Here is a 27778-nt window from a genome sequence, read left to right as displayed (position 1 = left end):
AGAGGCAGTGAAGAACAATAACTGATGGAAGCAGGGAAGGAGAAAAAGGAAATGTCTTCTGATCCTTCGGGATTTCGTGAGTTTGTCAGAACTCCTTCCAAGGTTCTTGTTCTAGACTCAGCAAGCCTGAACAAGGACTTCAGTTCTCAAGGAGTTAAGAATTGTTGGGCAGCTGCTGCTCTTGCTTAACCTCCCAAAGTTTCTTTGAGGGGGAGGAGGAAACATTCCCAAGGCTGGAGTGGGAAGGGGTATGCGAGTCAGGTTCTTACACTAAGGTTTGTACAGATCTGAGACTCTTTCTACAAGCATAGCAGGGCTCTTAGGTATGCTTGTAGAAGAACCATCTGATCCCTGCAGAGAGAAAGGAAAAGGGGGGCAAAGGTGTGAGAACCTTTTTATGGCTCAGTGGTTTTTAGAGGACTAATGAATTTATGGCATAGCAGCTCCTTTGGATGGACTTTAAAAGAGCCATGAAACAGGAAAAGTCCATGACACTCTTTCTCATTGTTTTCTCCATCCTGCTCCTCCTTAAACTATCCAATGGTAAAACTGTCCTACAGCACACTTCCTGTTTATTCAATTATAGACATGGCAGCACTGCCATACAAGCCTACATTTGAACTCAGTTTCATTGATGAAACCACTTCCCAATCAGCACCAGCTCATATTCCTTATGCTGGCATGGCAGTAAATGTAACTTCTTTTTGAAAAGTAAGCACAGGAAGTAGTAGTGTTGCATACTCTGAATCAATAATACGGAGGATTCTTGCACAGATTCTTGAAAAAAAATACAGTGTCAGTTTTGTTACTGTGCTAGAAGTCTTTCATTGGCACATTGGTTTTCATTGTGACAAACTAATGAATTGGTGTTACAAGGATCCCTGTAGAGGATGGTGCCTTATATTCCTCTTGTTAGGAGTTTTGGGACAGTATTTCCATTTTGGGAGAAGCCAGATTACAGCCTGTTTAGGCAGAGATATTTTTATCAGAAGCCATTTAACAGTTAGACAAGTAATTAAACAATTACCCCTACTGATCAGCAGCTCCCTCAGTCTGAAAGCTTCTCTTCCTTGGAGTCAGTGGCAATCATGAGATTCTTTTCTTCCAGGTTCACTTGTATTCCTGTTCAGGTAAATCCAAAGATCTAGTTAGCCTGGTTTTACTTACAGCCTCTTATTGCACAGAGCATTCCCTGATCCCTGCTGGCTACAAAAAATACTGAACTTGCTCATCATCTTAACAGACACATAATAAAGCATAAACTGTAGCTATGTCATCACTGTGAGTAAAAAAAACCCAACTTATTATTCCACTTGTTATTTTGCAAATTAATGAGATTTATCAATTGCTGGTCCATGTATATATCTGCAAATTGTCTGTAAATCAAGGTTTCACATGGAACTTTCACCATCCAATGCCCACTATGCCAGTAAGATCACTATTTGAGCCTGTAATTCCATTATACAGCCTCTCCTGGTCATGATGGCTACTCAGCCTGCACTTTCACATTTTGCTCTGAAAGCTCCTTGTGTAAAAGGGAGTTCTAACTAGTGGAAAAAAAAGGCTTATCTCTAATACACAGGTAAATTGTGTTCACTGAATGGCAGCTGGTAGTGGGAAGTAGGACAGATAGCTCTGTTCATTTATACATTCTGGGTACTTTCAAAGATGCTGTCTAGGACATGGCAGGACAAGCAGGAAGAACTGGCATGGAATGGCATGGCTTGTCTTGTATTTCCATGCCAGGAATTCTGTTGTCAGTGACTTTGCTTTCAAACAACTCCGCTGTCAACTTAGCAAAGTAGAAGGGGGCACTTGGATGTAACAAGCTTTCCTTCACATCATTATCCCTCCTGCAAATTAGGGAAGGAAAAGGCAGGAAAAAGGTCAATACCTCTTTCAGATACTTAGCGCTGCATTAGTGAACAAAAAACCAAACCACTCAAAGTACATCAGTGCAACACAAGCCTGAAAAGCAGAACCTGGAGAATCTGTTTCCAGGAAAAGCCTGTAGTCATCTGGCAGTGTGCTAACATTGCTTTAAAAGCATTTATTCAGCTTCTAGCTAAGATAAAATATGGATAACAGCTATTCAACAATTAAAAATTCAAGTATGAGGCATTGAGGGAGAAGAAAGGAGACCCAAATTTTTAACAGTAAATGTTTTCCTATAGGGACAATATTCTGCACTAATTAGCAAGCAGCACCTCAAATGCAGTGCATGATAAAGCACAATTAACCTCTTTCTAGTACCTTGACTTGTAAGCAACATCTTTGGTTTAAAAATCAAGTGTTCTGTTGTCATATTCCACTTGCAAACTTATCTCTGTATGAGGGGAATGTTTTAGTGACTTCAGTTCTAATACTTCTGCTCAGTGGAAGTCAGGCTGGCATGCTTGCAGTGGTTGGCTCAGTGTGAGGTTCCAATTTCCTGAAATCCCTGGGAATTGACAAGCAGGGTTGTCTCCTCAACTTGATACTCGTAAGTTTCTCATTTTTGCTCCTTCAGCCCTACAACTATGAACATCTCCCCTGAGACCCACTTTGAATTCCCCCTCCAGTGTAACCTCAAGGCAATTACTAGAAATGAGGTGTTGTACAAACGAAGAAGCAGCCACTACTTTAAGTGTGAGTCTTTCCTATCCAGAAACTTGGAATACATGAACATAGAGAAATGTAAATTGTAGTGAACACTATAGACTGTTTATGGCACTGGATATTCCTGTGTACGATCCTGAAGTGACTGTGAACACAAGATGTGTTTGGCAGTTACACCAGAGCTGAAGCTAATATCAGAGTGCAAAAGACACCATAAGAGATTACCATGCCACCAAATGCCATTCACCCCAGCTGAATTGCTTGCAGTGTTTGCTGGTGGTGCTTAGAATGACAAAGCAACTTTTTCATAGTGTTCCTTTAATTCTGCTTTTTAGCAAGATGTGAGATTCCTAACAGCTGTAGAAGGGCACTAATGCTGCACTTCAGAAAAAATGAAGGTGCAATGAAGTAGGGCCATGCTGCCAATTTTTGAATAGTGACCAACACAGTGTTTTTCCTCAGCATAAGAGCTGCTATTTATGTAAAGACTCTAGGAATAGGGATGGAGTTGCTGGAATTCACTACAGTTCTAACAGAACAGGTAATCTCTGGGATTGGGAAACACTGCTCGTAAACTTGCACGTACAGTCTGAACCGAAAGAGTCATGGTCTGCTGAATTTTAAGGTAACATCCAAAACAAAGGTTGACAGCAACTTGTGCAGAACTGTAACAGAGGGCAAGACACAAAAGAAAACAATGTAAAGCAGACAGTTTGGTAATCACACGGGAACAGCCAGATAAGGGCAGGTGAGACCTTCTAGCCATCTGAACAAACCAAGAGGCTGTACCCACACCAAAACCTGCAAGGCAGCCAAAAAGCCGAATTACGGTCTTCAGCCTGCTTGAGTCACGGTAAATACCATCGCCCCGCTGACGAAGGCTATGTGAGAGCCAAGCTGGAATCGGGCACAGCTGGTGACTGATGTTTGCCACTGGCGATGGTGGCTGGGGAACCCTTCAGGAGAGCGGCGGGCGTGAGGCGCGGGCAGTGACCCCAATCTCACCTGTGCTGCCCGGGCACGGCTTTATGAGGGCAGCTTTCCTCGTTTTTCTCCGTGACGAACAAGCCCAGGCAGCAGCGAGCCGAGCCTGGCACGCCGGGCCCCGGGCCAGGGTAGCTCTGCCCTAACATGGCACTCGCTGCCGCCCGGGGCGCCCCCAGGCCCGTCCCTCACAGCGGCGCTCGCCCGGGGCAGGGGCTCGGCCCGCGCTGGGCCCGCCGCTGAGGGCCGGGAGCGGCTCCAGCACAGCCGGCTGCAAATGGCGCCTTCCCGGCCCCTTCTCCGCCGGGCGCGGCCATCGCAGCTGTCCCGGGCCGCTCTGGGAATCGCGGCTGCTTTCCCCCGCTATGGCTCCCGTGAGAAGGCTCCGCCCTGGGCCTCGCCCTGTCCCTCCCGGGAAAAGCCCTGGCCCAGCTACCATCGGGTAGCAGCCCTCCGTCCTTGCCAGCGGTGACGGGTGGCACGGGCGCCCCTCGCTGTGCGCGGCTCCGTGGGCCGGGGTCCCGCCGCCTCCCGCACTCGGTGCGGAGCGGTCACTGTCACTCCTCCGGGAGGCTCAGCCCAGACGGAAGGCAGGGGCCGCCCGGGGAACGGGCCGAGCGCCCGGCCGCTGGCATCCCGTACGTGGGCTCGGCCCGCCCTGTCCGGGGGCCGGCGGGGGCAGCGCTGCGGGGACCGGCCCCGGCCGCGGGGTACGGCGGGTCGAGCGCCCCCGGGGAGGGCCGGGCGGTGGCGCGCCTGGATACCCGCCCGAATGGGAACGGGCGGGGAAAGTTTCTCCTGTGCGCGCCCCGTCCGTCCGTCCCTCCCTCCGCGCCCGCACACTCTCGCAGACACACACACGCTCACACCCCTCTCCCGCCGCCAGCGGCCGGGGGGCACTTTTGAAAGCCCTTCTGGTTCCACACCCAGCCGCCGCTGACATCATTCCCGCAGGAGGGCGGGCGGAGGCACCGCCGCCGCCGCCAGACGGTCGCAGCCCCGGAGAGCTGCCCGCCGGCCCGCGCCCGTGAGTAGCCTCGGCCGGGCGGGGGGCGCGGGGGAGCGGGGCGGCGGCGGGGGGAGCGGGCGGCTTCGCCAGCCAGGGGAGGAAGAGACCCGTCAGAATTGGGGAAAAATTAAAAGCACGCGTTTGTTTACTACGAAGCACATTTCATTTGGGTGGCTGCGGTGCTTCGCCGTCGCTGGGCCAGCCGGAGAGAGCGGTCCCGGTCCCGTCGAGCCCCGGCCCCGCTCTTCGCCCCGGGCGTCCGGGAGCGGGACAGGACGGGGCGGGCCGAGGGGCTCCTCGCCAGCGAGTCCAGGCTGGGCCAAGCCAGCAGAAAGTTCGCGTTGTGTACGGGATAGTTTCTTGCTGTTCTTTTCTCTAATGAACTCTCAGCGGAGTTCGCGTGTGTTGCAGTAACGCTGTAGCCGCTCTTGGCAGCTCCCCCCCCGGACAGTGGAAGGGAAATACACTTAGATGTAATTCAGTGCAGATTTCGGTTTATGAAGTTTTGGCCAGCATTAAAGGTTTTTCTGCTTGAGTCGAACTGCAGTTTCACTCACAGGTGGTTTTTATCTATAGGTAATGCTCCACTTACATCGGGGATGTTGTGTGCCAGATACTGGACAGGCAGCTCTCAGTATCGTGGGTTGTCTGCAATATTGAGTATTGAATTTGAGAGATCAACTCCTTGTTTGGACATTTCTAGGAAGAACAGTACATTGCTATCTGTTCCTCAGCAGGCTTATCCACGACTTGTTCTTACCCACAGACTGCTGCCATCAAGAAACCTGCACTTCAGCCTCTCTTTTAATTTATTGACAGGAATACTTTGTTCACATGGTGCAGGAAGGTCTTTTTTTTTTTTTCCCCCCTCCTCACAGCAGTTGGGAATAGTATGTAAATGATCAGTAATTATCGCTGTAGAGCATCTTAGTAGTATCCTCAGACTTGATACAGAGCTGTGAAGAAACCCACTAAATAGCTGTGAAATCCACACTGAATTACCTTGGCGTTTTCTTTAGGAACTTTGGAAGTAAACAGCTATGGTTGGCTCATCATCAGAAAAACAAAATGTAGCTCTTTCTCTTTATTTACTTGCAGACTCTGTATATACAGTGTTGGTGTGTTAGCTATATAAAATAAGCCTTCTTGCCTGCCTGAGCAGATGTTTTTTCTATTAAATAAAAATAGTCTATAGTGACTCTTTCATCCAGACCTCCTCTCAGATGTTGAAGGCTTTGCTGTCCATGTAGTTCAGACAAGAGCTGTGAGGCTGTGCTGCTGGGACTGAGGTGCCCGGTGGCTGCAGGTGTGGGCAGGCAGGAATCCACACAAATGGTAGGGGACTGTTGGGCATGAGTTTCACTGGGGGGAGAAATGGGAATTATACTTTGCTGCACAGTCCAGTAAGGCTTTTGTAAGAGAGTGTGTGACAAATGCCATCCTAAGGAATGCAGCTGGGGTACAGATACTTGCCACAGCTGGTGAAATCAAAGTGGGAGTGGAAACGAAGGCGTATGGTAAACATGGGCAGTAGAAGCTGATATGACTTTATTCAGCATAAGATTTAAGGACTTCACCTTTGCTTCAAAGACATTGAAAGAAGGAACTCTTGCTGTTCTCTGAACCTCCTTGTGAACTTGTTTAGTTGAGTTAGGAAATAGACTGTTGGGATACCTGAGGGAAGATTCATCCTCGGTGCTGAATAAAGATGTGTACAGATTGTATCACGCCAGCTGCGTGGCTGACGGGGATGTTACCAGGTCCCTGTCTGCCCAGGAATCCAGGAATTGCTCTGCCAATAGCCATCAACATTAGCTGGAGCTGAAATGCAGCAATACTTTGAAGACTCTTCATGCTGATCAGTTTCTTGTTGGTATGCTCATTGAGGAAGAAAAATGGTGTGTTAATATAATTTCAAATAAAAACAACATGCAATCAGTAGACAAGACACTACTGGTGTTGTATTCTTTGTTTGTGGTCTGGAAAGACTTCTATCATAAACATGCAAACAGTGTTGATTATGCTGTGGATTTGCCAGTAAGGAAAAACAGTTAGTTTTATTTGGTTACACAGATTTAAAACCTTGTTAATAAAGGAAGTTGTTCAACAGACTGAGCAGGTCAAGACTGAAGGCTGCTGCAACATTATTATCTTAGACAAAGAATCTGTCTCCGTTCATAGATGCTGGAGTTATTGTTGCTGGCCAACATTGTTTAGAAGAAATGAGCATCTCTATCTCACACCCACTTTCAGTTCATGCACTTGACCCCTCTTGATTTATTAGCATCTCCTGCTTCACAGTTGCCTTGTGTCTTTCTTTTACTTCTACTATTATGGCTTTTATTTTGTTGTCTTGTTTGTCTCAAGGTTGTTTCTCAATTCAGGTTTGACATTCCTTCAGTGATTAGAAGAATGTTGTACTGATGAGTCCCATATGGGTATTTAGAGAAGCAAGACTTTCCTTTACTTTTGCTAAGTATATTAGGTGTAGGCTGTCTCCTTTCATAATGCAGTTTCCCTGTCATTTAAAAATGAAATCAGTGGCAGCACAAGGAGACTCTTCCCTTTTCACTTGAATATATTTTGATTTTCCACTGGCACTTCACATTCAATTTGCATCCTGAGCATCATGTAAGACATGACATCCCCACATAAATCAGGACCAGAATGTGTTTAATTAAAGAGATAAGTAGGTCTCTGGGGACAAGGTCTTTCATGCTGCTAGCTGGCAGATGTACTTTCCAGGTCCTCCTCCATGTTCCTGTTGGAAGAACACCCAGCAGAATGAGGCACTGTGTTATACAGGAACTAATAAGAAAGATATGTACTCTGAGGTGAAACAAACACTGTATGTAAAATCCATGTGAAACCAGCACAGCCAAATTTGAAAGTAGAAAGGAATGCACAGCTTTTATTGAAATCACGTTGGTCTCAGAGGGAATGCAGGGAGAACATAAGCACAGCGCTAAGGAATTCCATTCATGGAGCTGTTCAGTGTTTGTTAGGGTTTGCTTGTTTTTTGGATGCTCAAAGCAAACCATGATCTTTGCAGTGGAGTTTCAGTTTTTGCTAAAAAATTTACTGTTTTAGAGAGTAGATAGTTTTGTAAAATATACCTCAAAATGTCAGGTGATGCTTATGACTTCATTAGGAAGATAAGTATCATAATTATTAGAAAATACATCTTGCTGGGTGAGACTCAAGAAAAAGACTGATGGCCTGAATTCATCCATCAAAGGAATTATTATATCTCCACTGAATAGGGAAAATGTAATTACACCTTTTTATTTTGCTGGTGAAGTTTCATGGGCAGGTTTAATGATGGTATGTGCATGCCAGGTGAAGCCTCATAATTTGGGTGTGACCTTAAAATACAACCCTCTGGCTGTATAGAGATCTTCACAGGAGTCTGTAGGTGGAGCAGAAAGTGGACTGACTCAAATACCCCTTAGAGATGGCTATAGGATATATATTTATGGTTTGCTTCACTGATTCTTAAACACTGTGCTATGTTTGGGATTGCATGGGCCGCAAACAGCTGAGGTGGGCAGTAGGAACACTCCCTCAGCTGTGTAATGCAGGTGTTCAGTGTCCTGAAATAGATCCAAATTCTGGCCTTCTTCCAGACAGAAGGAGGCCTTCCAAAGGCCTGGATGTCTCTGCTGAGGTGCATGTGCTGCCAGGTGGGCTCTGCACACTCACCTGTTCTCCAGGGCTCGCAGTGCTCAGTCCCCTGAAGAACAAACTTGCTGTTTAGTTCCAAGGCAGAAACAAACCCAAGTCCAGAGCCTGCAGAACAGTCTGTGAACAACTGAAGGGCTCTGGCTGAGCCTGCCCATCTGTCAGGGTGCTTGGTGTACCCTTACCTGGCCCTGTGGCTATGCAGTGACCCAGGCACTGTCCAGCCTAGCAAGGTGCAGCTGTGGGGTAGGGCAGAGTGACCCAGGGGCTGAGGGGACTGGGCTGTTCCCACAGAGCAGCCACTGTAGAGGAGCTGTGCACTGAGTGTGCTCAAACAAGGCATGGAAATCCTTCTACCTGGATTTGTAGAGTCCACATGGCAGCTTTAATGGCACTGATTACAAATTATGGTGTAAAAATTGCATTCTGGAGGTAGGCAGAGTATTCAGTGTAATCCTGTGCTGCAGTGTTGCTGTCAAACAAAGTAGTAGTTGTGGAGAGTTTAAGCTTTTTGTTTTATAACCAACTGTTGTACCACCAATAGAAATGTGTTTTCACACTCTTGATAGATGATGTGTAAACTCTGAAATAACTAAAACCAAAATTTCTCAACACAGAGCTAGTCAAAGCCAAATCAAAACAAGCAGTTTGAAAATTTTATAACAGTGAATGCAACGCATTTAATTGCTAGCAATTTCCACAGAGCATCTGCCAAAGTTAAAACAATATCAGCTTTTATTTCTACGGAATTAAATGCATTGCTTTCAATCTGGAAAGACAGACCTTTTCTGCCTTTGTTTGTTGGTTAATTAGGTGGAACATCATAAATCAGTCGAGCTGTTCTGTTGTATCTGGAATAATCTCTGGATAAGCAGCCGTCTGTAGTCAGCAGAGCCCAGGGTCTGAGGTTCACTCAGAACTATGTTAATTTCTAGTCAATGCTGCAGGTGTGCTTTTTTTTCCCCCCCTTTTCATTGACTGAGGACACATTTTATCTGTCAACCTGATATAAAGGTCTGGTATTTTACTTGGTCTGTCACTCCCTGCCCTGCCAAGGTATTGAACAGAGACACCCTCGACACTGAAATGTGTCCACACAGCGATTGAGCAGGGGTGAGGCCAGGCCACACCTCAGTTCAGCTGTTTGTTTCAGGAGCAGGTTCCCGGGAGGGTTCCCATAGCTTGAATAGCTCACTGGAACAGCCCCGTGTCACTGTCCCAGCGCCATGGAGCCAGAGGCAGGGCTGTGCCAGCAGGCTGCAAAGGGCTCTGTGCTTGCTGCCCCTGCCCTGGGGGCTGGCAGGCAGTGGGGGCCCTTGGGTCACCCTCAGACAAGGGGCTCAGGCTGTGCTCACTCTTGGGAGCTCTGCTGCCCACCTGAGAAACAAAAGGTGCCTCAAGCTGGCTGTGTCATGGTCAGCCCGGTGTCACTGCACTGCCCAACAGCCTGCACTGCTGCCAGCAGCCCTGGGGCCTGGCAGGGAGCTCAGCCCAGTGCCAAGGGCATGGGTATCATGCAAAAAGCCTGTTGTGAAATGCACAGAGGCCTCAGTGAAGCTGTTGAGAGGCTTCACAGGAGAGCAGAGCTGCAGGGTCCTCTCAGGACAGCGGGTCTGCCGCCCTGCTAGCACAGTCCCTGCACGGAAATCCTTTTGTGGAGCTCTCTTTTTCCTGTGCTGTGGTGATTGTAAGGCTGTTCCAGAATGTGATAGCTCTAAGACTTGTAATTTACATCCTAAAAGTGCTCACACCTGATTTATAGCCATATATTTTCATCTCTAAAGTTAAACAGTTCTTTTTCCTTCCATGTATTTGCCTTTACCTGCAAGCAAGTATATCCCCATTCTGTCTTGATCTTTGAAAATGAGCAAGTGAGAATGAGAGGTTCTTGTCTTGTTAAGTTTAGGAAAAAACAAGTTTTAAGTACTTCTAGACCAGCTTGATTGTTAAGAAGGGTTTAATGTACACCACAGCTTTGTTTACATTGAAGTGGTATCTGGTGCACAACAAGCAAACTGGCTGAACAGAGAGCATGCATTGAACGCCTGAAATGATGCGTGCTTTCTTTAATTTTCCAAGAATACAGTTAAGCTCTAACCATACATACTTAAGTTACAAACATTTTATAACAAGTTTTGCACATACCTTTGTGAAAGCTGACAGAATAGTTTTATGTTTTGCAAGAAACCAGAAACTGCAATACACAAGCAGTTACTTCTTTCAAATCCCTGCTGGGTTTTCTCAAACAATGTTTGCCCTTTGAGAAATCCCTTGAACCATGGGGTGTCTTTGATTAAAGACTGTTTTGTTAGCATTTGCCAAAGGCATATGATGCTCAGCGTAAACTGAAGGTGGAAGAGTGGATGACTATGATGGGAATCAGAGATTAATTGCAACCCATTTAGGTATTATTTAGTAATATGTCAGCCTACCTTACACCACTGTGGGTTGTGTTGGGATTAGATGCAGATATAGAACATCTTTAAGTATGAGACTGTTATTATCTAGTATAAAAGTACAGTTACAACTAAAAGTGCTTTAGGGAAACATAAGAATGTGTAAAAGATTTACTTTTGAGGATGGTGTGATTTGTGCTGCTGGAGGAGCAGGACAATCTCTTCCTGCTGACCACGCAAAACCCTCTAAAAAGCAGTTTTGAGAAGATGAAGTCTTAAAGACTTATATTCAAATATGTCTGTCTGTGTAGGCAGCTGACTTCTGTACCTGTTAAAGTGTCTTCTCAGCATATAGAGGCTAGTAATGTCTCTACCAGATTTTGCTGGAGTATTTGAATACATATATCTTGAAGTTTTTAAGCTTCAGGCTATTTTTTAGGATTTTCAGGTAAGCTGTCACAAGGCTCATTTTCCTGGTAAGTGACACTTCCCCACCCCACAGCAGGGCATTGTCTCCCTGTGTTCCCATAGCTGGTTTTCTTCTGCTGAGTCTGCCCACAAAGGCTTCATGGCTGAGTGACTTTCCTCAGCAGTGCACACAGCAGGGCCACAGTGAAAGGAGTGGTAGGGCGAGTCTAAACCCAGTCCAAACTTGTTTGCAAATAAATGACTGACAGAGTTACAGAAGTGGCAGCAAGGCTGGCATCCGTAGGTCAAAATTTTATTAAAAGCATTCCTAAGAAATTAGAAACATCTGCTTCTTTTGGTCTCCATACTCAAAGCTAGCATGTTGCATTTTTGCTGTAGTTTGCTTTTTTGTTTTATTTGGAAGTGTATGGAACAGCAGGGTTAGAATTTGCTAGACTTTGGAGTTCCTGCTTGGTAGCATAGACCTAATGAGGAGGACTGTGAGAAGGGAGGAAGTCTGCAGATGATCTGCCAGACCTGACTGTAATCACAGTCCTTTCACTTTGGTAACTAGGTGGGGTTTCTGAAAAGGAGACCAGATTTAGTGTTTGTGAAGTTGTTTGAGGAAGAGCTGAAAGGGTGTTGAGCATCCCCTCACACACAGGTGGTAGGGAGGCCAGGCACATGAGCTTCTTCACTTTAAGTCTGCTGTTGATCAGGGAATCCCACCGGTACCAGCAGGATGGACAGACATCCAAACACGGTAAAAACAAAAGGTTTTATTGAGCTATAGGTGTACATTTGTACTAGTTGTGGTGCACACGAAGATCAGACCTCAGGGCTTTGGTTGCAAGGCATGATTTTCTGAAAGAAAATAGAAAAAGACTAGGTCATACTGTGTCTTGTGAGTTTCTCTCCAAGCCCATGTATTTCACTATCAAAACACAACAAGCTGACTGCTGTAACTATGCTGGAGGTTGCTGGGTCTTAACACAGCCTGCTGCAAAGGCACCAATAAATCTAGAACTGATAGGATGACCCTGCTTTATTTTCTGCCATTGTGTAAAAAAGCCATACATGTTGTCATTCAAATGGAGCTCTACAAAAGAGAGTGGATTCGTTTTTTGCTATATTGATTTTTTTGCCTTCATACAGTGGTTGGTGCAGGGAGCTTTGATTCGTTTCCTTCTGATTTCCTTGCTTTGTGAGGAAGGACTTAGAAAAGCAGGTAGAAGTGTAAGTGAAAAGCTCTCTTCCTTCCACATAAAATAGGTAGCACAAAGAGCTTGAGTATGTTCTCAGTTAGGCAAACAAAAAGAGCTGATGGTCTCGGTCTCTGTGCCATCTAGGGGCTCACAGGACACGTAGCTGTCTTGATTCCAAAGCCAGCATAAAGCAGGGAATGTTATTTTGTGTAGAACACACATTGTTCTTCATGCTTAGCTTTACAGCAGGAAGAAATTGGATGGGAGCCTGTGTGCTGTGTAGACTGTTACTTGTACTTTGCATTTCCCTCCTGGGTCCCCATTCACTATTGTAGAGATGTAGTCAGAGCCATCCAGCACTTCTTGCAGGTCTCCAGGCTGCAGACACTGGTTGAAGGAGGACATTCAGTTTCTGTATTGGCTATTAGCTGGGTAACACCTGGGCATGAAAACAGGTCACAATTTGAATGTACACTTGAAGAGTGTTGGTGTTCCCAACTGCTAAATTAACTCAGACAGAAGAAATAAACAAACTGGAGTAAGTTGTTTCAACTAGTGTAATTATTCTCTTGGTATTACATTTCCTGATTTTGTTGTCCTTTATGTTGTTTGATATTTAGGCATTAGAGGACTGTTGAAATCCTCAAAGCTCTTGCTGGCTTGGGAGAAAGTCTGCTGTCTGAACTTCACTTTTGGTTCCAGTTCTGAGAATCACACAAGGAAAAAAGAACCCTTCATACTTGATAAAAGAAAAAAAAGAAGTTAGTTAACAGTATCAGTCTGTTCTTTATAAACCAGGGAATTTTGTGCAAGTTCAGAGACAATGGTACAGGCAAAATGTGAGCCAGCTTCTGAGTTCTCACATGTCATGAGACACCATGAGATGTGGCAGAAGAACTCTGAGCAAAAACATGTAAATCCAAACAACTTAGGATGCATCACAAGATGACAGATTTCTCATGCTACAAGTATACAAACTTCTTCTTATAAATTCATATTTTCAGACTTAATTATAGCACTGAGGGGCAGAAGAATTGATAATTAAGGTTTGCTTTGATTCAGTTTTACACCAGTGACCTCAAGAAAGTTCAGCTGCACTGGATGCTTATAGATGGCCCAAAGACCTGCTGTTCTTGTTGCAATGAAACATCTCAGTGCAGAGAGCTGCAGGTATGGTAACTTGTTTAGCAGGATCCTCTGCCCCTTGTTTTGGGTGTGTCTTTTCAGCTCTCTAAATGTGGGTGTTGAGAGTCTGCACACCCCCCAGCCTCGGTCTGTGCAGAGCAGGAGCTGTTCTGCAGAGATTTCACCGTGTTTCTAAGGGTATGAACCAGGATTGTCTGTGTGGAAGGTTTCTCAGACATGGGCTTACATGAAGATGATAAAAACCCCTGACTTGATCTTAGGGAGTGAGGGCAGCAGCCAGTGTTGGAGGGTAAGCTTCAGCCTTTCCAATGCAAATGAGGCCAGGACAAACACACTGCACTATGTATTGCTGCTTGCAAAAATTGAGTATGCTCAAACATGAGAAACAGCCTGGCAGCACAGTTCAACTGCATGGGAGGAAAGGAAAGCGTTTGTTGTGGAGATGACATCTGGGTTGGAAAGTAGTGATAAAACTTCTGTTAAGAACTGTCAAAGACTATTTCCATTTTTGCTTGCTTGCTGTACTAAAAAACTTTAATAGTCATGTTTCTTTATACTGATGGACATGAAAGATAAACTTTATCCTGGAGATAAACTGAAGCTTTTCTGCAGGGGATGTGTTTTTGTGTGTGATATGACATAGGGAGACAACCCAGTTTTGAAACACTACAGTTCAGAAATGTTGGAAACCCTGGCCTAGATACCTTGCTTTACTGTGCAATTCTGTGATGATTGTAGTGTTTTATCCTGTATAAACATACTTGTCTCTGCATGTCCAGGAGATTATAGCAGAGGCCCTTCTTAGCCACTTCTTCTAAAGTTCATCAGGCTCTCTCCCATGGCAAGTGCAAACTACTGCTTCCAAAAGTCTGCATTACTGATGAGATTCAAGAGAAATGTGACTGCTGCATTTATCCTCCCCTTGTAAAATGAAGTAGCACTGGAGCATTACTGCTGCTCTAATTGAAAAAAAAAATATGGGTTGTTGCTGTAACTGGCCTTCTGTTTTATTGTGTTTTGTATAAGTATTCTGCAACTTAACAGCATTTGTGGGAAACTTTATTACCACAGCAAATCTGGATGTGTTCAGTGGGATTCCTATAACTTACTCTTTCTAGATCCAGTGGCAGTTTGCACTTGTAGCTCAGCGGTATCTGTCCATTTCTGCCTTACACCACACCTTATGAAGTGGTATTAACTGCTGAGCCTTGCAATTGAAGGAATTTATGTTGACATCCAAAGTCATCCTTACTGTAACCCCCAAATCTGTTTTTAATGCCACATGTGATGAGCTAAGTTAAATATTATGTTCTCTTTTGTCAGAGCTTTGCTGGAGGTTGGTACAGGGAGGTTCCTGAAATAGCTGCAGATTGACAGGAGAGCTGAGCTGGAAGGAGCCTCTGGAGGTCTCTGGTGCAGACTCTGGCTCCATGCGGGGGTTAGATCAGGACGTTCTGGGCCTTGCTTCAGTTGAGTCAGGAAGATGTCCAAGAATGGAGATCCCACAGCCTCATGGGCCCTGTTCCAGTACTTAATCATGCTCATTGAATATAATTAATACTTTTTTCACAATTGGAATATTCCTTGTTGCAACTTGTAACCGTTGCCTGTAGTCTTTTCATCATGTACTTCTGAGAAGTGTGGCTCCATCATTGTAAGTGTAGTGTGTCCAAAAAGCTTTTCTCATATATTTGTGTGTGTGTAAAAACTATTAAAAGAAAAGTCACTTTGGGGAATGATGGCTAATATCTGTTGCATCATCTCAGCCTTCATCCACGCCTAAAGGCAGTGTACTTTAAATTCATGGACACCCTGACCTGAGAGCATGGTGTGTTTCAGCTGCAAATGAGAGAAGGTGAAAAATCACTCTGTCCAGGAAGCAGTTCATGGTAAATAAGAAAAGGAGTACAGCTAGTGTGCAGAACAGGATGTTACCAAAGTGTTTGGTTAGTGATACATTAGTGAAATAAGAATTCTGAATGTTAATGCAAACAGTGCTCTGTAGCTGTGTCCTTCCCTTGCTCATAGGGAGAGGAAAGGAGCTGCTTGCTGCTAGGAGAGGTTCCCACGCAGGCTGTCCTCAGAGGGTTGGGGAAGGAAGAACTGCTTCCTGAGGCAGTGGGAGAATCTTGAGTCTGCACTGTAAGGTTTGAATTCCAGCATTTTGTGGAGTTGAGAAGGACTAGTAGATCTTTCTGAGCGTTGTAACCCAGAATTTCTGCCTAGAGAGGGATGCAGATTCTGTAGTAGCATCTGCAATGTTGCTGGCTGCATCTTGGAAGAGGGGAGCTGCTCTTTTCTTCCTGCCCACAAATCACAAAGAATTTCTCTGTAAAACCCTTCTCCCTTCATTATTCCTTCTGCAGGCTAGGGTGAACCACAGAAACTCCTGGGTCTCCATGGGAAGGGAAAGTTTGTAGGAGTGATTGAGGTCTGTGCACTTCTGGGATCCTGTTCAGGCATGACAGATTGGATAACCAGTTCTTGTTGTCTTTTCCTGGTATTAATTACTTGGAAATGGTCTGTCTCCCTCTTTTCCCCCAGTGTATTTAATTCCTGACTCCATGTGTCATTGCTTAGCACTGTGTGCACAGAAGTTGTAGCAGCTTGTGAAGGGAGCAGTTGCCAGCAAGGCAGGAGGGGGAATCTAAAGATGATTCTTAGGAAGGGTCTTCAAAAAAGAAATGTCAGACCCATCAGACCTTTCTTATTGTCCATTTTTTTTAGAGATGAAATAAAAATATCTTTAATTTAATCTTGGCTTTATTTGGGTAAAACAAAAAATGTCTTCTTCTTACCAGCCATACATATTTATCTGTCCTGTCTGAAACACTTCTCTTTATGGCTGAAAACAGTAAAACAAAACCATTCCCTTGATTGAAGATAAAGTGGGTTCTTCTGTGCTGGCAAGTCTTGCTTTTGCAAGATTGTTTTTAATTAGGTTACATTTTTTTGGTCTCTCTTACTTTATGTTACTTCATGTAATAAGATGAAATTGTATTGTTATTCTTAAAATAATACTGAGTACAATTTGGTTCTCTCTCCTTATATGGCAGATGATTGTTGCATTATTGAATGCTTAGATACCATCTGTGCAAGAAATGAACCTCAGAAAAAAAACAGCCACAAGACAAGAGTGTGCTGTGCAAAGACATATCACAATGAAAAATATTTTGATGTGGCATTATACAAACCCACAAAATACCTTCTTTTCCTTTCTTCTTCCTTTCATTCAAGCAAGGCTTGATAGAGAACCATGAATGACATTTCTGGAAGTGGAACTGGATTCAGAGGACTTTTGAGTCATACAGTAGAATCACCTCATTGGAGGCAACTCCCACTTTCTGTTCTTCACTGTGGCTGGGGAGGCAGAGTTTAACAGAGAGGAAATGGGAAGGAATACGCACTAGAGTAGATGCTTTTCCTATTTTAGGGTTTGACTTGGCTTTCCCACTCAGTCATTTTAATTAGATATGGATATAAGGCTATCCCCTTGTTTTTCAAAAAAGCACTTCAATGCTATTTGCCTTTGAACTTGTTATAACTCTGTACTGCTGTGGAGATGGAGAGGATTATTCTGGAACTCCTGGTCTCTATTCACTCAGTAATTATGCTGTCAATTATCTTTTTGTTAAAATTTTGCAGAGTAGTTATTATTTGCCCTGATGAGAGTGCCAGTAGAGCTGCTTTAAAAATGCTGTCAGAGTAGTCCTTTTCTTTGGTTAAATTATTAAGGTGGTTCATTATTCCAGTAAATGGCAGTAGGAGAGAGGGGATTAGACATGAAAAAAATAATGGAAGTATTAAAATTCCTAACTGCCCTTTCTTCTGGATATGTGCTGTGTTATGTGAGTGGCATCATTTGACATCATAGCATGTGTCCAAAGCAAAGGAAAGTACATATGCATTAATGTACTGATGAGTGACAATGTGCAGATGATGTACAGAGTGGTGCATCTTAACTGCAAAGATCTGCAAGAATGCAAATTCCTTATAGCATACATTAATGGGAAAGAATTTCTGACCAAGAAGAAATGGATATGTCAAGCATTTGCATTTTTCTGAGTATTAGTAGCAGTAGTTTTCCCTAACCTGTTTGTTATATGCCCACAGATTTCCTGGGGATTCCAGTTAAATACAGGTTCTGATTCTCTTGTATATATTTTTTTTTCATGTGAGAGGTGACATTGCAGTAGGTGGGTTAAATAAGGTATGAAGGTAATAGGTAGCCTACAGAGAGTATTAAGTGACTGAACATAAAATAGCTAACTGGATTATTATGAAACTAATGGGTTTATTCAACCCTACCAGTAGGAGCAATACATTGAAGAAAATAGTAGTCCTTAGTCATTATCAATGGATAAAACTTATAACTGTATGAACAAAGGATGTGAGGCCTAAGGTACAACATAGTGTTACTAAATCTAAGAGGTAGTTCTTGGTGCACTTAATTTTGTTCTATAAGCATTCTTTTGAAATCTGGTTCTTCCTTCTTTGGAAGGATGGTTGGAACAAGACCTTACTGCAGTCAGTGGAAATATTTTCATCACTGCACATGAGGCAGTGTAATTTGAAATGCACTTCCCTAAAAGCCAGTGTGAAGGAGTTTTCCATCCTTGCACACAGAATGAAACTTCTTTGTGTGTTTATTCACTGCAGCCATCATGCTGGAAGGTTGCAAAATGCAGCTTTTGGCTTCATTTCAAGTTGTGATTCATTTTAACACCCGTGATGCCAGTTTAGTATCTGCAGAGAGAGAACAAGTGCTGTGGACTCCAGCTGCATCTGATGCTATGGTCTCTAACAGCACCAGAACTGCAGGTTGATCCACTGACAGCTCTTAAAGATTGTTCATATACTTTCTTATGTTCAACAGATTTATCTCAGCCTAAAGCCTCCCAGAGCAAGGATGCTGATTCTCCTGGCCTTCATTATCGTGTTTCACATAACCTCAGCAGCTCTGCTGTTCATCTCAACTATCGACAATGTAAGTGTCATTTCTTCTCCTTGGCTCTCAAACACACTGGGATTTCTTTGCTTCATAAAAATTGAAGCAAAGAAATGAAGCGAAGACCTTTCTGTAACAAAAAATGCCTTGGGTGTGCATGTTGCTGGTGGATAAGTCTGTCCATGGCATCATGTTGTAAGCTCAAGGCAACAGATCCCATCCCCTGGGAGAGACTTGGCCAGGGAGGATATTTACAGGGTGGAGCCCTGGGATTTGATTCAGCTGGACATGAAGCAGAGAGGGGGGGAAGATCCACTGTCCTTTTGTCTCAAGTACCTAAAGTCAAACAGCTGGTGATTAATGTGTGGGGAGAATTTCAGTCAAGATGTGCTTTGCCTCACAGGTGTTTGTCCAAGATGCCCAATTAAATCGTGAGAGACACCATGAATGTATGTGTGTCTATTAAGTTGAAGTAGCTTCAGCACAAAGCTTTAGAATATTTTATATTGCATTGTTTCAAAATGTCTGTTTTATTTTTGTGATCAAAAAGAATTTACTCTCCAGTATTTATATCTAGCTTTTAATGGAATTCTCCATTTTCCAAAACAGCCCACTATCCTGATCAGAAGTTTGTGCAGTGGAATCTATCTGTGAGGTCTGATGTATGTACAGGCTTTTGATATTAAAAAATCTGTTGCTGAAAATACTTTTTAGTAAGACCATGCTCCAAGTGAAATTATGCATTACTCACAACTTTTTGTTGCAAAGTGTACAAACTCAGGTGTTACATTTTAGTCAGCTGGTTCATAGTTCCATGGAAGTAGGTCATTATTTGAGCACTGGAGCAGGTTGTCTTACCCTGCTCCTTTGAATATTTAGAAAGCAAAGACAGTGGGCAAAGCAACCTAATCTTATTTCAAATCTGCTGCACACAACCGAAATTATTGCAGAAATAAAAGCCTATGCACTCTGCTTTGTGTCATTAGCTACCTTTGAACATTTAAAAACTTAAACTGTACAAACATCTGTTGTTAGATTTTATATTATGTATCTCTATATTATATAGAACTCAGAGCTGAAAAATAACATACTGAACTGGGACTGTAAAATCCAAATGAACGGCATTCTGAGAAAGTAATTCTTTTTCTTAAAACACAATGTTCTGTTTATCTATATGCCTACTACCATAGTATATTATAGTTTTAACTGCAGTATTGTTTGCAAAGCTGCACAGTAAGCTCTGAGGCTTCTGGAATGTCTATTTAAGCAGCAGATCCTACCAGGAATCCTATTTAAAAGTCTCATTTTGTGCAGCTCTAGTCAAAACAAAGGCCTGGGTAGCTATTGGAATGGGAATGGGTTTCCTGAGGAAATGCCACTTGTGGAGTGCTTGTCATTTTCCAGGCTACTGTAAAAATCTGCTCAGATGCTGCAGAACCATTTTGCCTTGAATGTTAAAGCTCAAAATAGAAATACCCCAGGAGGATGTTAATTTGTCAGCCATTACCAGACAGATGCCATGTATAGCTCATGCACAGCTGCATTGCATTGAGATTAATCATTTCAGTGGCAGGAACCAGAACATCTATAAAGGACTTCTGTTTCAGAGGTGATGCTATTTCCTGCTAATTAGCAAATACTGTCCTTCAGGGAGGTGTGCATCCTAAACAGGGTCTGGATGAACAAAGCACATCTTGTCTAGGTGCCTCAAGGAGTGAGTAATCACCGACTATACAAAATTTCTGCCCAAATAGTGGAAATCCCTGGTGCTTTGAGATGTTTAAAATGCCCTTATCTACTTCACAGAGGTCTAAAATGAGAATAATGTGTGGATAATTATATACACTTTATTCTGAAATGCCATGAGATCACACATTTCATTGGAGTGGTTAAGTATCAAAAATGAACAGAAAATTGTTAAGGCTGATGTATCTAATCAGTAGACACTAGGACAACAAAGGAGTTTTGTGGGGTTTTTTTTGCATTTTCTCCCTGTAAGAGCCCTTTACTTTCATTTTGCAGGCCTGGTGGGTGGGAGATAACTTTTCTGCAGATGTCTGGAGAGTGTGTATCACGAATACGAGCACCTGTATGGCTATCACTGATGAGTTCAATGGTGAGTGTCCCTCCATGCCTGTGTGTGTGTTCCTTCAGCAGATCTGGGGAAATTGCTGTGAAATTTACAGCGGCCCAGCCTGGCTACAGTGGCTGCAGATTTACACAGAGCAGCTGCTCATGGTTAAAAAAGTAATTGGTTACTTCAGCTCCCAGTTACAGGGAAGTGATGGACAGGATGAAAACCTGAATGAGAGGAAACTCTAGTGCTAAGGGTGCATGTCATGTCTGGTTGGACCTTCCTGAAGAGCTGTCTCCAGGTCTGGTGGGAGGCTGGGGTCTGCATTTTGGAAGCTCTTTGGGACAGCTGGTAGTTCCACTGTGCTCCTGGGACGTTGATGGCAGCAAAGGGTGGGATGTGGCAGAAGTCTTTTCAGTGTTTTCACTCAGTTTGATGAGAAGTTTTTGGAAGTCTTTAAGCCACTGGCTGTGTATAATACCAAGGAAGCAGAGGAGAATCAGCCCCTGCAATGCACACACGGCTGCTTTGCTGCATCTGCTGAACTCCTGCTTACAGAACACGGCTCTGCCCCTGTACTCCTTGCAGGAGAAGGCAAAGAGAGAAAAGATTTTTAATCAAGGCTGCTTTGTTTTTGCAGAGTATCAATCAATTCAGGCTGTTCAGGCCGCCATGATCCTGTCTACCATTTTCTGCTGTGTGGCATTTCTGGTTTTCATTCTTCAACTCTTCCGTCTAAAGCAAGGAGAAAGATTTGTGTTAACTTCTGTTATCCAGCTCCTGTCATGTGAGTGATTTTTCAATGCTTTTGACTTTATTGATATCTTCATGAATGTAGGAAAGCAGGAAAAGGTTTCAAAAAGAATGAGCTGCATGAGAACTCTGTAGTGCTCCTGAGGCCATAGCTTATCCTTCATAATTGTTTAAAGAGTGAGCTGTACCATTCTGTAATATATAGACAGTTAAAACATGGATGCCATCACTGCTCAGGATAAAGTAATTTAAACTTTGAAGGGAAAGAATTTGAGATGCTGAACTTCTTGAGGACACTAAATAACTCTCTAATTGTTACAGGCAAGCACTCACTTCTTTTTTTTGTCAGTCTTAAAAACTACCCAGATGTTCAGAATCATTTTCCGTTCACTGAAAATGACATAGATACACAACAGCACTTCAAATTTATAGCCTGCCAAATAAACTGAAAATATGTCTTGAAATGCTTCCAGGTTAGTTTGAGGATGGAAAATGAGCATCTGCAAAGAAAGGACATTGGTGGAAGCGGCTAACAGAAGAGACAGTGAATAGATGTGTGTACTGATAATGTTTTAAGATGCTGACCTTTGTTATTTTCTTCCTCCTGCAGGTCTGTGTGTTATGATTGCAGCTTCCATTTACACAGACAGGCATGAAGAACTGCACCAGAGCCATGGATATGTAATGGAAGTTTCCAAAGGCCAATATGGCTATTCCTTTGTCTTAGCCTGGATTGCCTTTGCCTTTACCCTGATCAGTGGAGTGATGTACTTAGTATTAAGGAAGCGTAAATAAATGTCAGCACCTAGTTATTTCTGTCACTACAGTACAAAACCAAATTCCAGTAACCATTTTGTATATAATCATTTACATGGTTTTGTAGTAAAGGTATTGTTTCTCTAAAAATGTACTGTGTTCTTGATATGAAACAGAATTAAAAAAAAAAAAAAAAGAAAAAAAAAGAAGGCAGGTGAAATGAAATGCCTGGCACCTCCAGGTCAGGGGTCAGAGCAAGACAGAGCCAAGTTGTTTCTTTTACATTCTTTTACATATTTCATCATCATAAATTGTTTTCCTTTATTAGACATTAACAGTTTGTTCCTGGCCTCTAGTAGATTACAAATAAAGCCCATACAAATTAATTTGTAAGCAATATACTAATTATATTCCTGGACCAGATATCCCTTTGAAATATGTTAAATAGTGGGGCGTGCAACAAAACAAGGCCCAGATGACAATGAAAAAGCAAACACTTCTAAAGCCCAGAGCTGCACTCAGAGCGTCTGCCCTGGCTCAGGACCAGTGTTCTGCTCTTTATAATGTGCAGTAAGTGTCATCAAGTTTTTATTAAAACCACTTGCTTTGCAAAAGTAAACAAGCCCTTTTTGTACTCCAGCAAATGTTTCCCTTGACTGTGTTTCACATTTAATTTAAGCACACAGAGCCTTTGGTGGGAGCACTTATCAGCCAATTCCCTGTTCAGCCTGGGCCCAGCACAGCTGGGGCAATGAGGAGCTCCCCACCCCAGCCCTGGATCCCTGAGCCTTGGGCAGCCTTCCTGGGAGGGAGAAAAGGGAAATAGGAAAGCATTACTGGGCCTATCTGCAGATTTCTAAGCAGCCTAGTGATCAAGCAATGCCAAATTTAGGTTTTTACAGCCTAACTCAACATGTTTATTACACGGAGTTTTTATCACATAGTGATTTCATGGTTAATGTGTCCTGTACAAAAGCATTCCCTGAGTCTGCCCATTGGGAAATTGGCCTTTAAAAAATTGATTTTAAATTCCTTTGTGGATTTTACTGGAACTAAACTCTGCTACTAACCAAATCAGAGTGCAATTGCTATGCTTATAAATTCCAGGATAGGTTTAAAGATAAAATTACTTGGTTTTTATTTTTCAGTAATTTTATGAGCTAAATCTTTGCTCTAATACCAGGCTTAACTGCTCAGCAGTGTAATACTGGATTTGGCTGATGGTGATTCTGGAGATCAGTGTGGAGAATGAATGAAGCAGCCTGTCCTGGTTAGTCACAGCTTTGATGCTTAAGTACAGATTTGACTTTTGAAAAGCTCTAACCATTTATTTATTTTTTTCATATTCACTACAGCTGGCCCAATGCAGAGGCAGTAAAAAAGTAAATAGGTTTTTAATGAGGTATTACACTTAAAGGAGAACAAGTTCAGTATCATAAGGCAGTGTAGCTCTACTGAAGTTAATAATTGCTACATTAGACATCAGATAATGAAATTTTATCTGATTTCTTCAGATTTATCCTTGATTTATCACGAAGTAAAAGTTCAGGTGCATAGCTTTTTAGGAACTGTCTCCAGCATGAGTGACAGGTCATGTTATTCCATCTTCATTCCTTCAGCATCCTATAATGCTTTGGCATGTGCTGCTTGTCTTTTGGGAGCAAAGAAATCCCAATAAGACTGTTAAAAAATTAGGATGAGCAAGCAGGACATCACAGTAAAAGTAATAATAATAGTTAAAAACCCATATCATTTTGAAGAAAAGGGATTCTTCCCAATCTAGCATCATGCTAGTATTTCATCAGGTTTTTTTCCTCTTAGTGGGAGTGCTCTGAATTTCAAGAATTATTACCCTACTTTTTAAAAAAGTGTTTCTATAATTTGCTGAATACATTTCAGGTTCAAAACCTGAGATTTTGCTAGCAAACAGAATTTGTCTTAAATAAATAGATGCAGGTTTGAGGGTGAAAGTAGATAGACTGTTAGCTAGGCATTTTGCTACTTTTATTAAAACATGAAACAATAAGGGAAATTTTTAAGCAAATACAGATTAAAGCTCTAATATCTAGTTGACAGTCCTGAAGAATTCTAAGTTAAGCTTTTTATGCCACTGACTTGCAGAGATGCTTCAGTTCCTTGCCTTGATAATGCTCAGGTCATTTGTAGAGCAAATATTTAAAATAAAGATGTAGATATATATGAACACAGTTTAATTCCACAGTAAAAGCTCTGTCCCTTTAATAAAGTGAAAACCACACACACAACAAATACTCTGATGCACAACACCTCCACTTGTGTACAAACACCAGCATGTGCATGATGCCACACAAGAGATGGGAGTGTTCTGCACAAGTGAACAAATCAGTCTGAACTAGAGTTTGAGCAGAACAAACATATTTTATGGGTTTTTTTCTACCTTATATGTCTTTAAAATATACCATTTTCTATACTCTATATATTCTGAAAATGTACATGAAAATAAAGTTAAAACAAATTCTTGTACTGTATTAGCAAACTCAATATATTTAGCAATCTGACCTTTTCTTTAAGCTTGGGATATATTTACACAATATTGGATGAGAAATAGTTGAGTTTTTGTGTGAACAGGTAAAATTAAATTCTTCCTGCCTGTAAGTAGAACCAGAACCTGATTATTTTGTCCTTTGTTGAAGACCTTTCAGGGTAAGCAGAGAAAATATTAGTGTATTGAACTTTTAAATGTATGGTGTCAAGAGAACGTCTTGAGTAATGTAAGATCCACTGATGCTCTGAGGAGTTACCTATAAGGTTTTTTTATTTTCCATCATTTGCAGAAACAATCATATATTTTAAGATGAGGTTGAGTGCCTTGACTGTATGAGCAAATAATGTGAGAAACAAGCCAGTGACTTCTGTATCTGCTCTGGTCCAAGCTTTGGATTTGCAAATCACACAGCACACTTGGGTTTGTACAGATCCATTGAAAACACTCCCCCAGTTCCACAGAACTAATTCCCCAAACACCATGAAACTTCTCCTTTGTAATCATAATGGATAAGAGGAAAAAGTCCCGATTATTATAATATTCACTATCAGCCGTGAATGTACCTTTATATTTTTCACCCAGCAAGTAATCATCTGCAGCACAGGAAACAATCTTGGAAAAACAATCTATAATATTTATGTCAAGATAATAAAAATAAAGTTTGTTTTTATTTATGTATTCTGTTCAGAACAAGAGATGGGCATTACTTTGCTATACTGTATTGTAGATGATAGGATCTGTGCTGCTTAGACATTAACTAGTTTTTTACCTCAGCTACATCAACAATTAATTTTATGTGGTTCTTAATGTGTTCAAAATAATAGAGGGACTGCTTGACTTATTCTGTTCCTATCTTCAGCATTGTGGAATTTTGTGTCACTTAGCTAAACAGACCAAAGAAACAAATTCTTCCTGTAGTTCCTAAAGACAGGAATAGATGAGCCACTACCTTTCCAAATACTAATAACAGCTAAGAATCCTAAAACCATTGAAATAAAATAATGATGTTGAAAATTTTACTATATTTTTCATTTCTTTTATAGGTGCAATAATCCCCTCTGAAGTAATAAGATGAAAGAAAATGAAATGTGGAAGTAAAGTAATTTTAAAAAGAAGACTTCCATTTTCAAGGCTGTAGAATCAAGCTCACAAAATTAATGGAGTAGCATAACAGACTGTAACAAGTAAGAAACATGAAGTTAATACTGTCTGTTAATAATGCTTTGACATGAAACCACTGCAAGTAAGTGTAGTACTTACCAGCAGTAGCAGACACTTGGTAAGGTACTGTGAGTGTCCTAAAGGGTTTTTTAAGCAGTTATGGATTGCATTATCACCAAATGGTCTAGAACATCCAAATGATCTCATTGAATGAGAAGATCCCACCAAGTAACTCTTTTGGAGATGATAACCTGTGATAAAGAGCTAGGCACTGGAAGTGGCAAAGCCTTTATTTGCTTGTTTTCTTCCAGACTGAAGCAGAATTGCTACAAAATGGAACAGACACAGGTGATAACTGCATAGGGAAGCACATTTGGATCAATTTCTGCAAGGGTCCGTGACCCTTGGATTTTGTCACAAGCCTCTTTTAGTTTTGGGATTCTGAGAAGGTCTTTGAACCCTTCATGAAGCCTGCACAAAGAAGGATCCTTGGCAAGATGTGGATGCCTGGAGGCAGACTGGCTATTGCCTGAAAGTCTAGGCACTGGGACAAAGCCAGTTAGTGCACCAACAAAAATAAACCACTCACACTACTTTATAGTCATACTAATTTAACTTCATTTAAATCTAAAAATCTTCTTTTAAATCTATAAGCTGAATTGCTGCTGTCTGTACAGTTTCCAGACTGAGAGCACTGGCCCAGACTTCCTGACATTCATGAAATCATATTCAGCATCTTGTTGGCCTTTGGGTTCTGTCCAGTCAGGTTTGCCCAAGGTAGAAAACCCTCCTGACACACTGGCAGTAGGAACTTAGCATCACCTCGTGCTATCAAAAGGGGGGATGAGGAAATTCCCATTGCATTCAGAGGGTATTTGTTTATCTTGGATCACTGCTGCACTTACTGAATTTCTAAGGAAAATGTTCTTTTTAATCCTTCCAGAAAAATTTAGCCAAAATGTCAAAAAGCTGTGCATGTACTTAGTTACTTAGTTTTAAGACAGGTTTACGTTGAACAGATGAGTAAAACTGCAGGTGCTTTAATGAAATGAAACTGCTGTAATAAATGTCAGCAAGTATGAAACAATGCCAGTGATACCCAAATTATATCATATGGTGCAGGTTTAGGTCTGTTTACTGCTGCTGCTTGAGAAGAAAGCTTTTGTTCCATTTCTCTTCAAAAACCTGCAAAAGTGAAACTTTCTAACAAATCTGGTGCCGCTGTCATAAATGGTAAAGTTCAGAAAACTTCATTTAAACCAAGAAGGCAATTATTGTTACAAAGGAAGGGGTAGGAATATAATGTGTGCACTGATTCACTGACTTAATTTTCTTAGTATATTATCAGCAAGAAGTAAAAAATGTGCCATATTGAAAAGTGTTTTTAGTATTACTTTAGACATTTTTGTTTTCTTTTTAGCACAAAAATCTTAGGTTTAAAGTATCAGTATTGAAGAAATTGGAAATTAAAATCCTAAAAGCTCTTAGGGTAAAAGTTTAAATCCTTTTGTCAAATAATGCTTTTACACATTTTTAGGCCTGACAGATTTGAAGGGGGAGGGAGGAAAAGGAAGGAAAAGACAAAGTAGAGGAAAAAGAAGATAAAAGGGGAAGGACGGCTGGAAAAGGTTTTGGGGCTAGGGTTTCTGTGTGTTTATTTCTGACCATGGTGTCTCCTGGCGTTCCTCTCTTGCTTCTGTAGAAAATGTTTTACTGTCCCAATCCCGTTCCAAGGGAGCCTCCTGGTGGCCAAAGAGGAGCCTCAGTCAAAGCCCAGCTTGTCCCTGTGCCTTTCCCTCGATGTCTTAAAAAAGCTGAACTTTCCATCCAGTCCTGAACATCCTGCAGTTTAAAAAACGCACAATTAAAAAAAAAAAAAAAAAGTGCACAGTTTAAAAAGTGGCTTAGCTTTGGCCGTGGAAGGTGCAATTCTATGTACAGAGCACTGAGGTGTTTGTCCTACAGGCTGTTCTCACTTCAGCAGAAGTGAAGCTGCCAAAGGTCTGTTGGGATAATGTAGGGGGATAGAATATAAGAAAATAAAGCTAGTGTAGAAAGTAATCTCACCCCTAAGGAGTTGCAGCTGGGCCAATTAGCAAAGATCAGGAACAGGCCTGACTTTACCAGGCACAGGT

General features: G+C 42.2%; 1 protein-coding gene across 1 annotated transcript; it reads left to right on the top strand.

Moving 5' to 3' along the window:
* The first annotated feature begins 4397 nt into the window (after positions 1 to 4397).
* EMP2 (epithelial membrane protein 2) lies at positions 4398 to 24457 on the top strand. Its single transcript, XM_058815931.1, has 5 exons — positions 4398 to 4609; positions 18304 to 18414; positions 20398 to 20491; positions 21090 to 21236; positions 21813 to 24457. Exons 2-5 carry the CDS (start codon positions 18337 to 18339, stop codon positions 21995 to 21997), a joined length of 504 nt encoding a protein of 167 aa, XP_058671914.1. The 5' UTR covers positions 4398 to 4609; positions 18304 to 18336; the 3' UTR covers positions 21998 to 24457.
* Positions 24458 to 27778: the final 3321 nt, after the last annotated feature.

The sequence above is a fragment of the Ammospiza caudacuta genome, chromosome 17 (genome assembly GCF_027887145.1).
Source record: "Ammospiza caudacuta isolate bAmmCau1 chromosome 17, bAmmCau1.pri, whole genome shotgun sequence".
NCBI lineage: Eukaryota > Metazoa > Chordata > Aves > Passeriformes > Passerellidae > Ammospiza > Ammospiza caudacuta.
The sequence above is the reverse complement of the archived record's forward strand: the minus strand, read 5'-3'. Positions and strand labels throughout refer to the sequence as shown.

What these genes read in the sequence shown, in the direction of transcription:
- EMP2 (XM_058815931.1), top strand. Translation starts at nt 18,337, where the DNA reads ATGCTGATTCTCCTGGCCTTCATTATCGTGTTTCACATAACCTCAGCA. An exon ending in TATCACTGATGAGTTCAATG is followed by an intron (nt 20,492 to 21,089) that starts GTGAGTGTCCCT and finishes TTGTTTTTGCAG; the next exon opens with AGTATCAATCAATTCAGGCT. An exon ending in TGTTATCCAGCTCCTGTCAT is followed by an intron (nt 21,237 to 21,812) that starts GTGAGTGATTTT and finishes TTCCTCCTGCAG; the next exon opens with GTCTGTGTGTTATGATTGCA.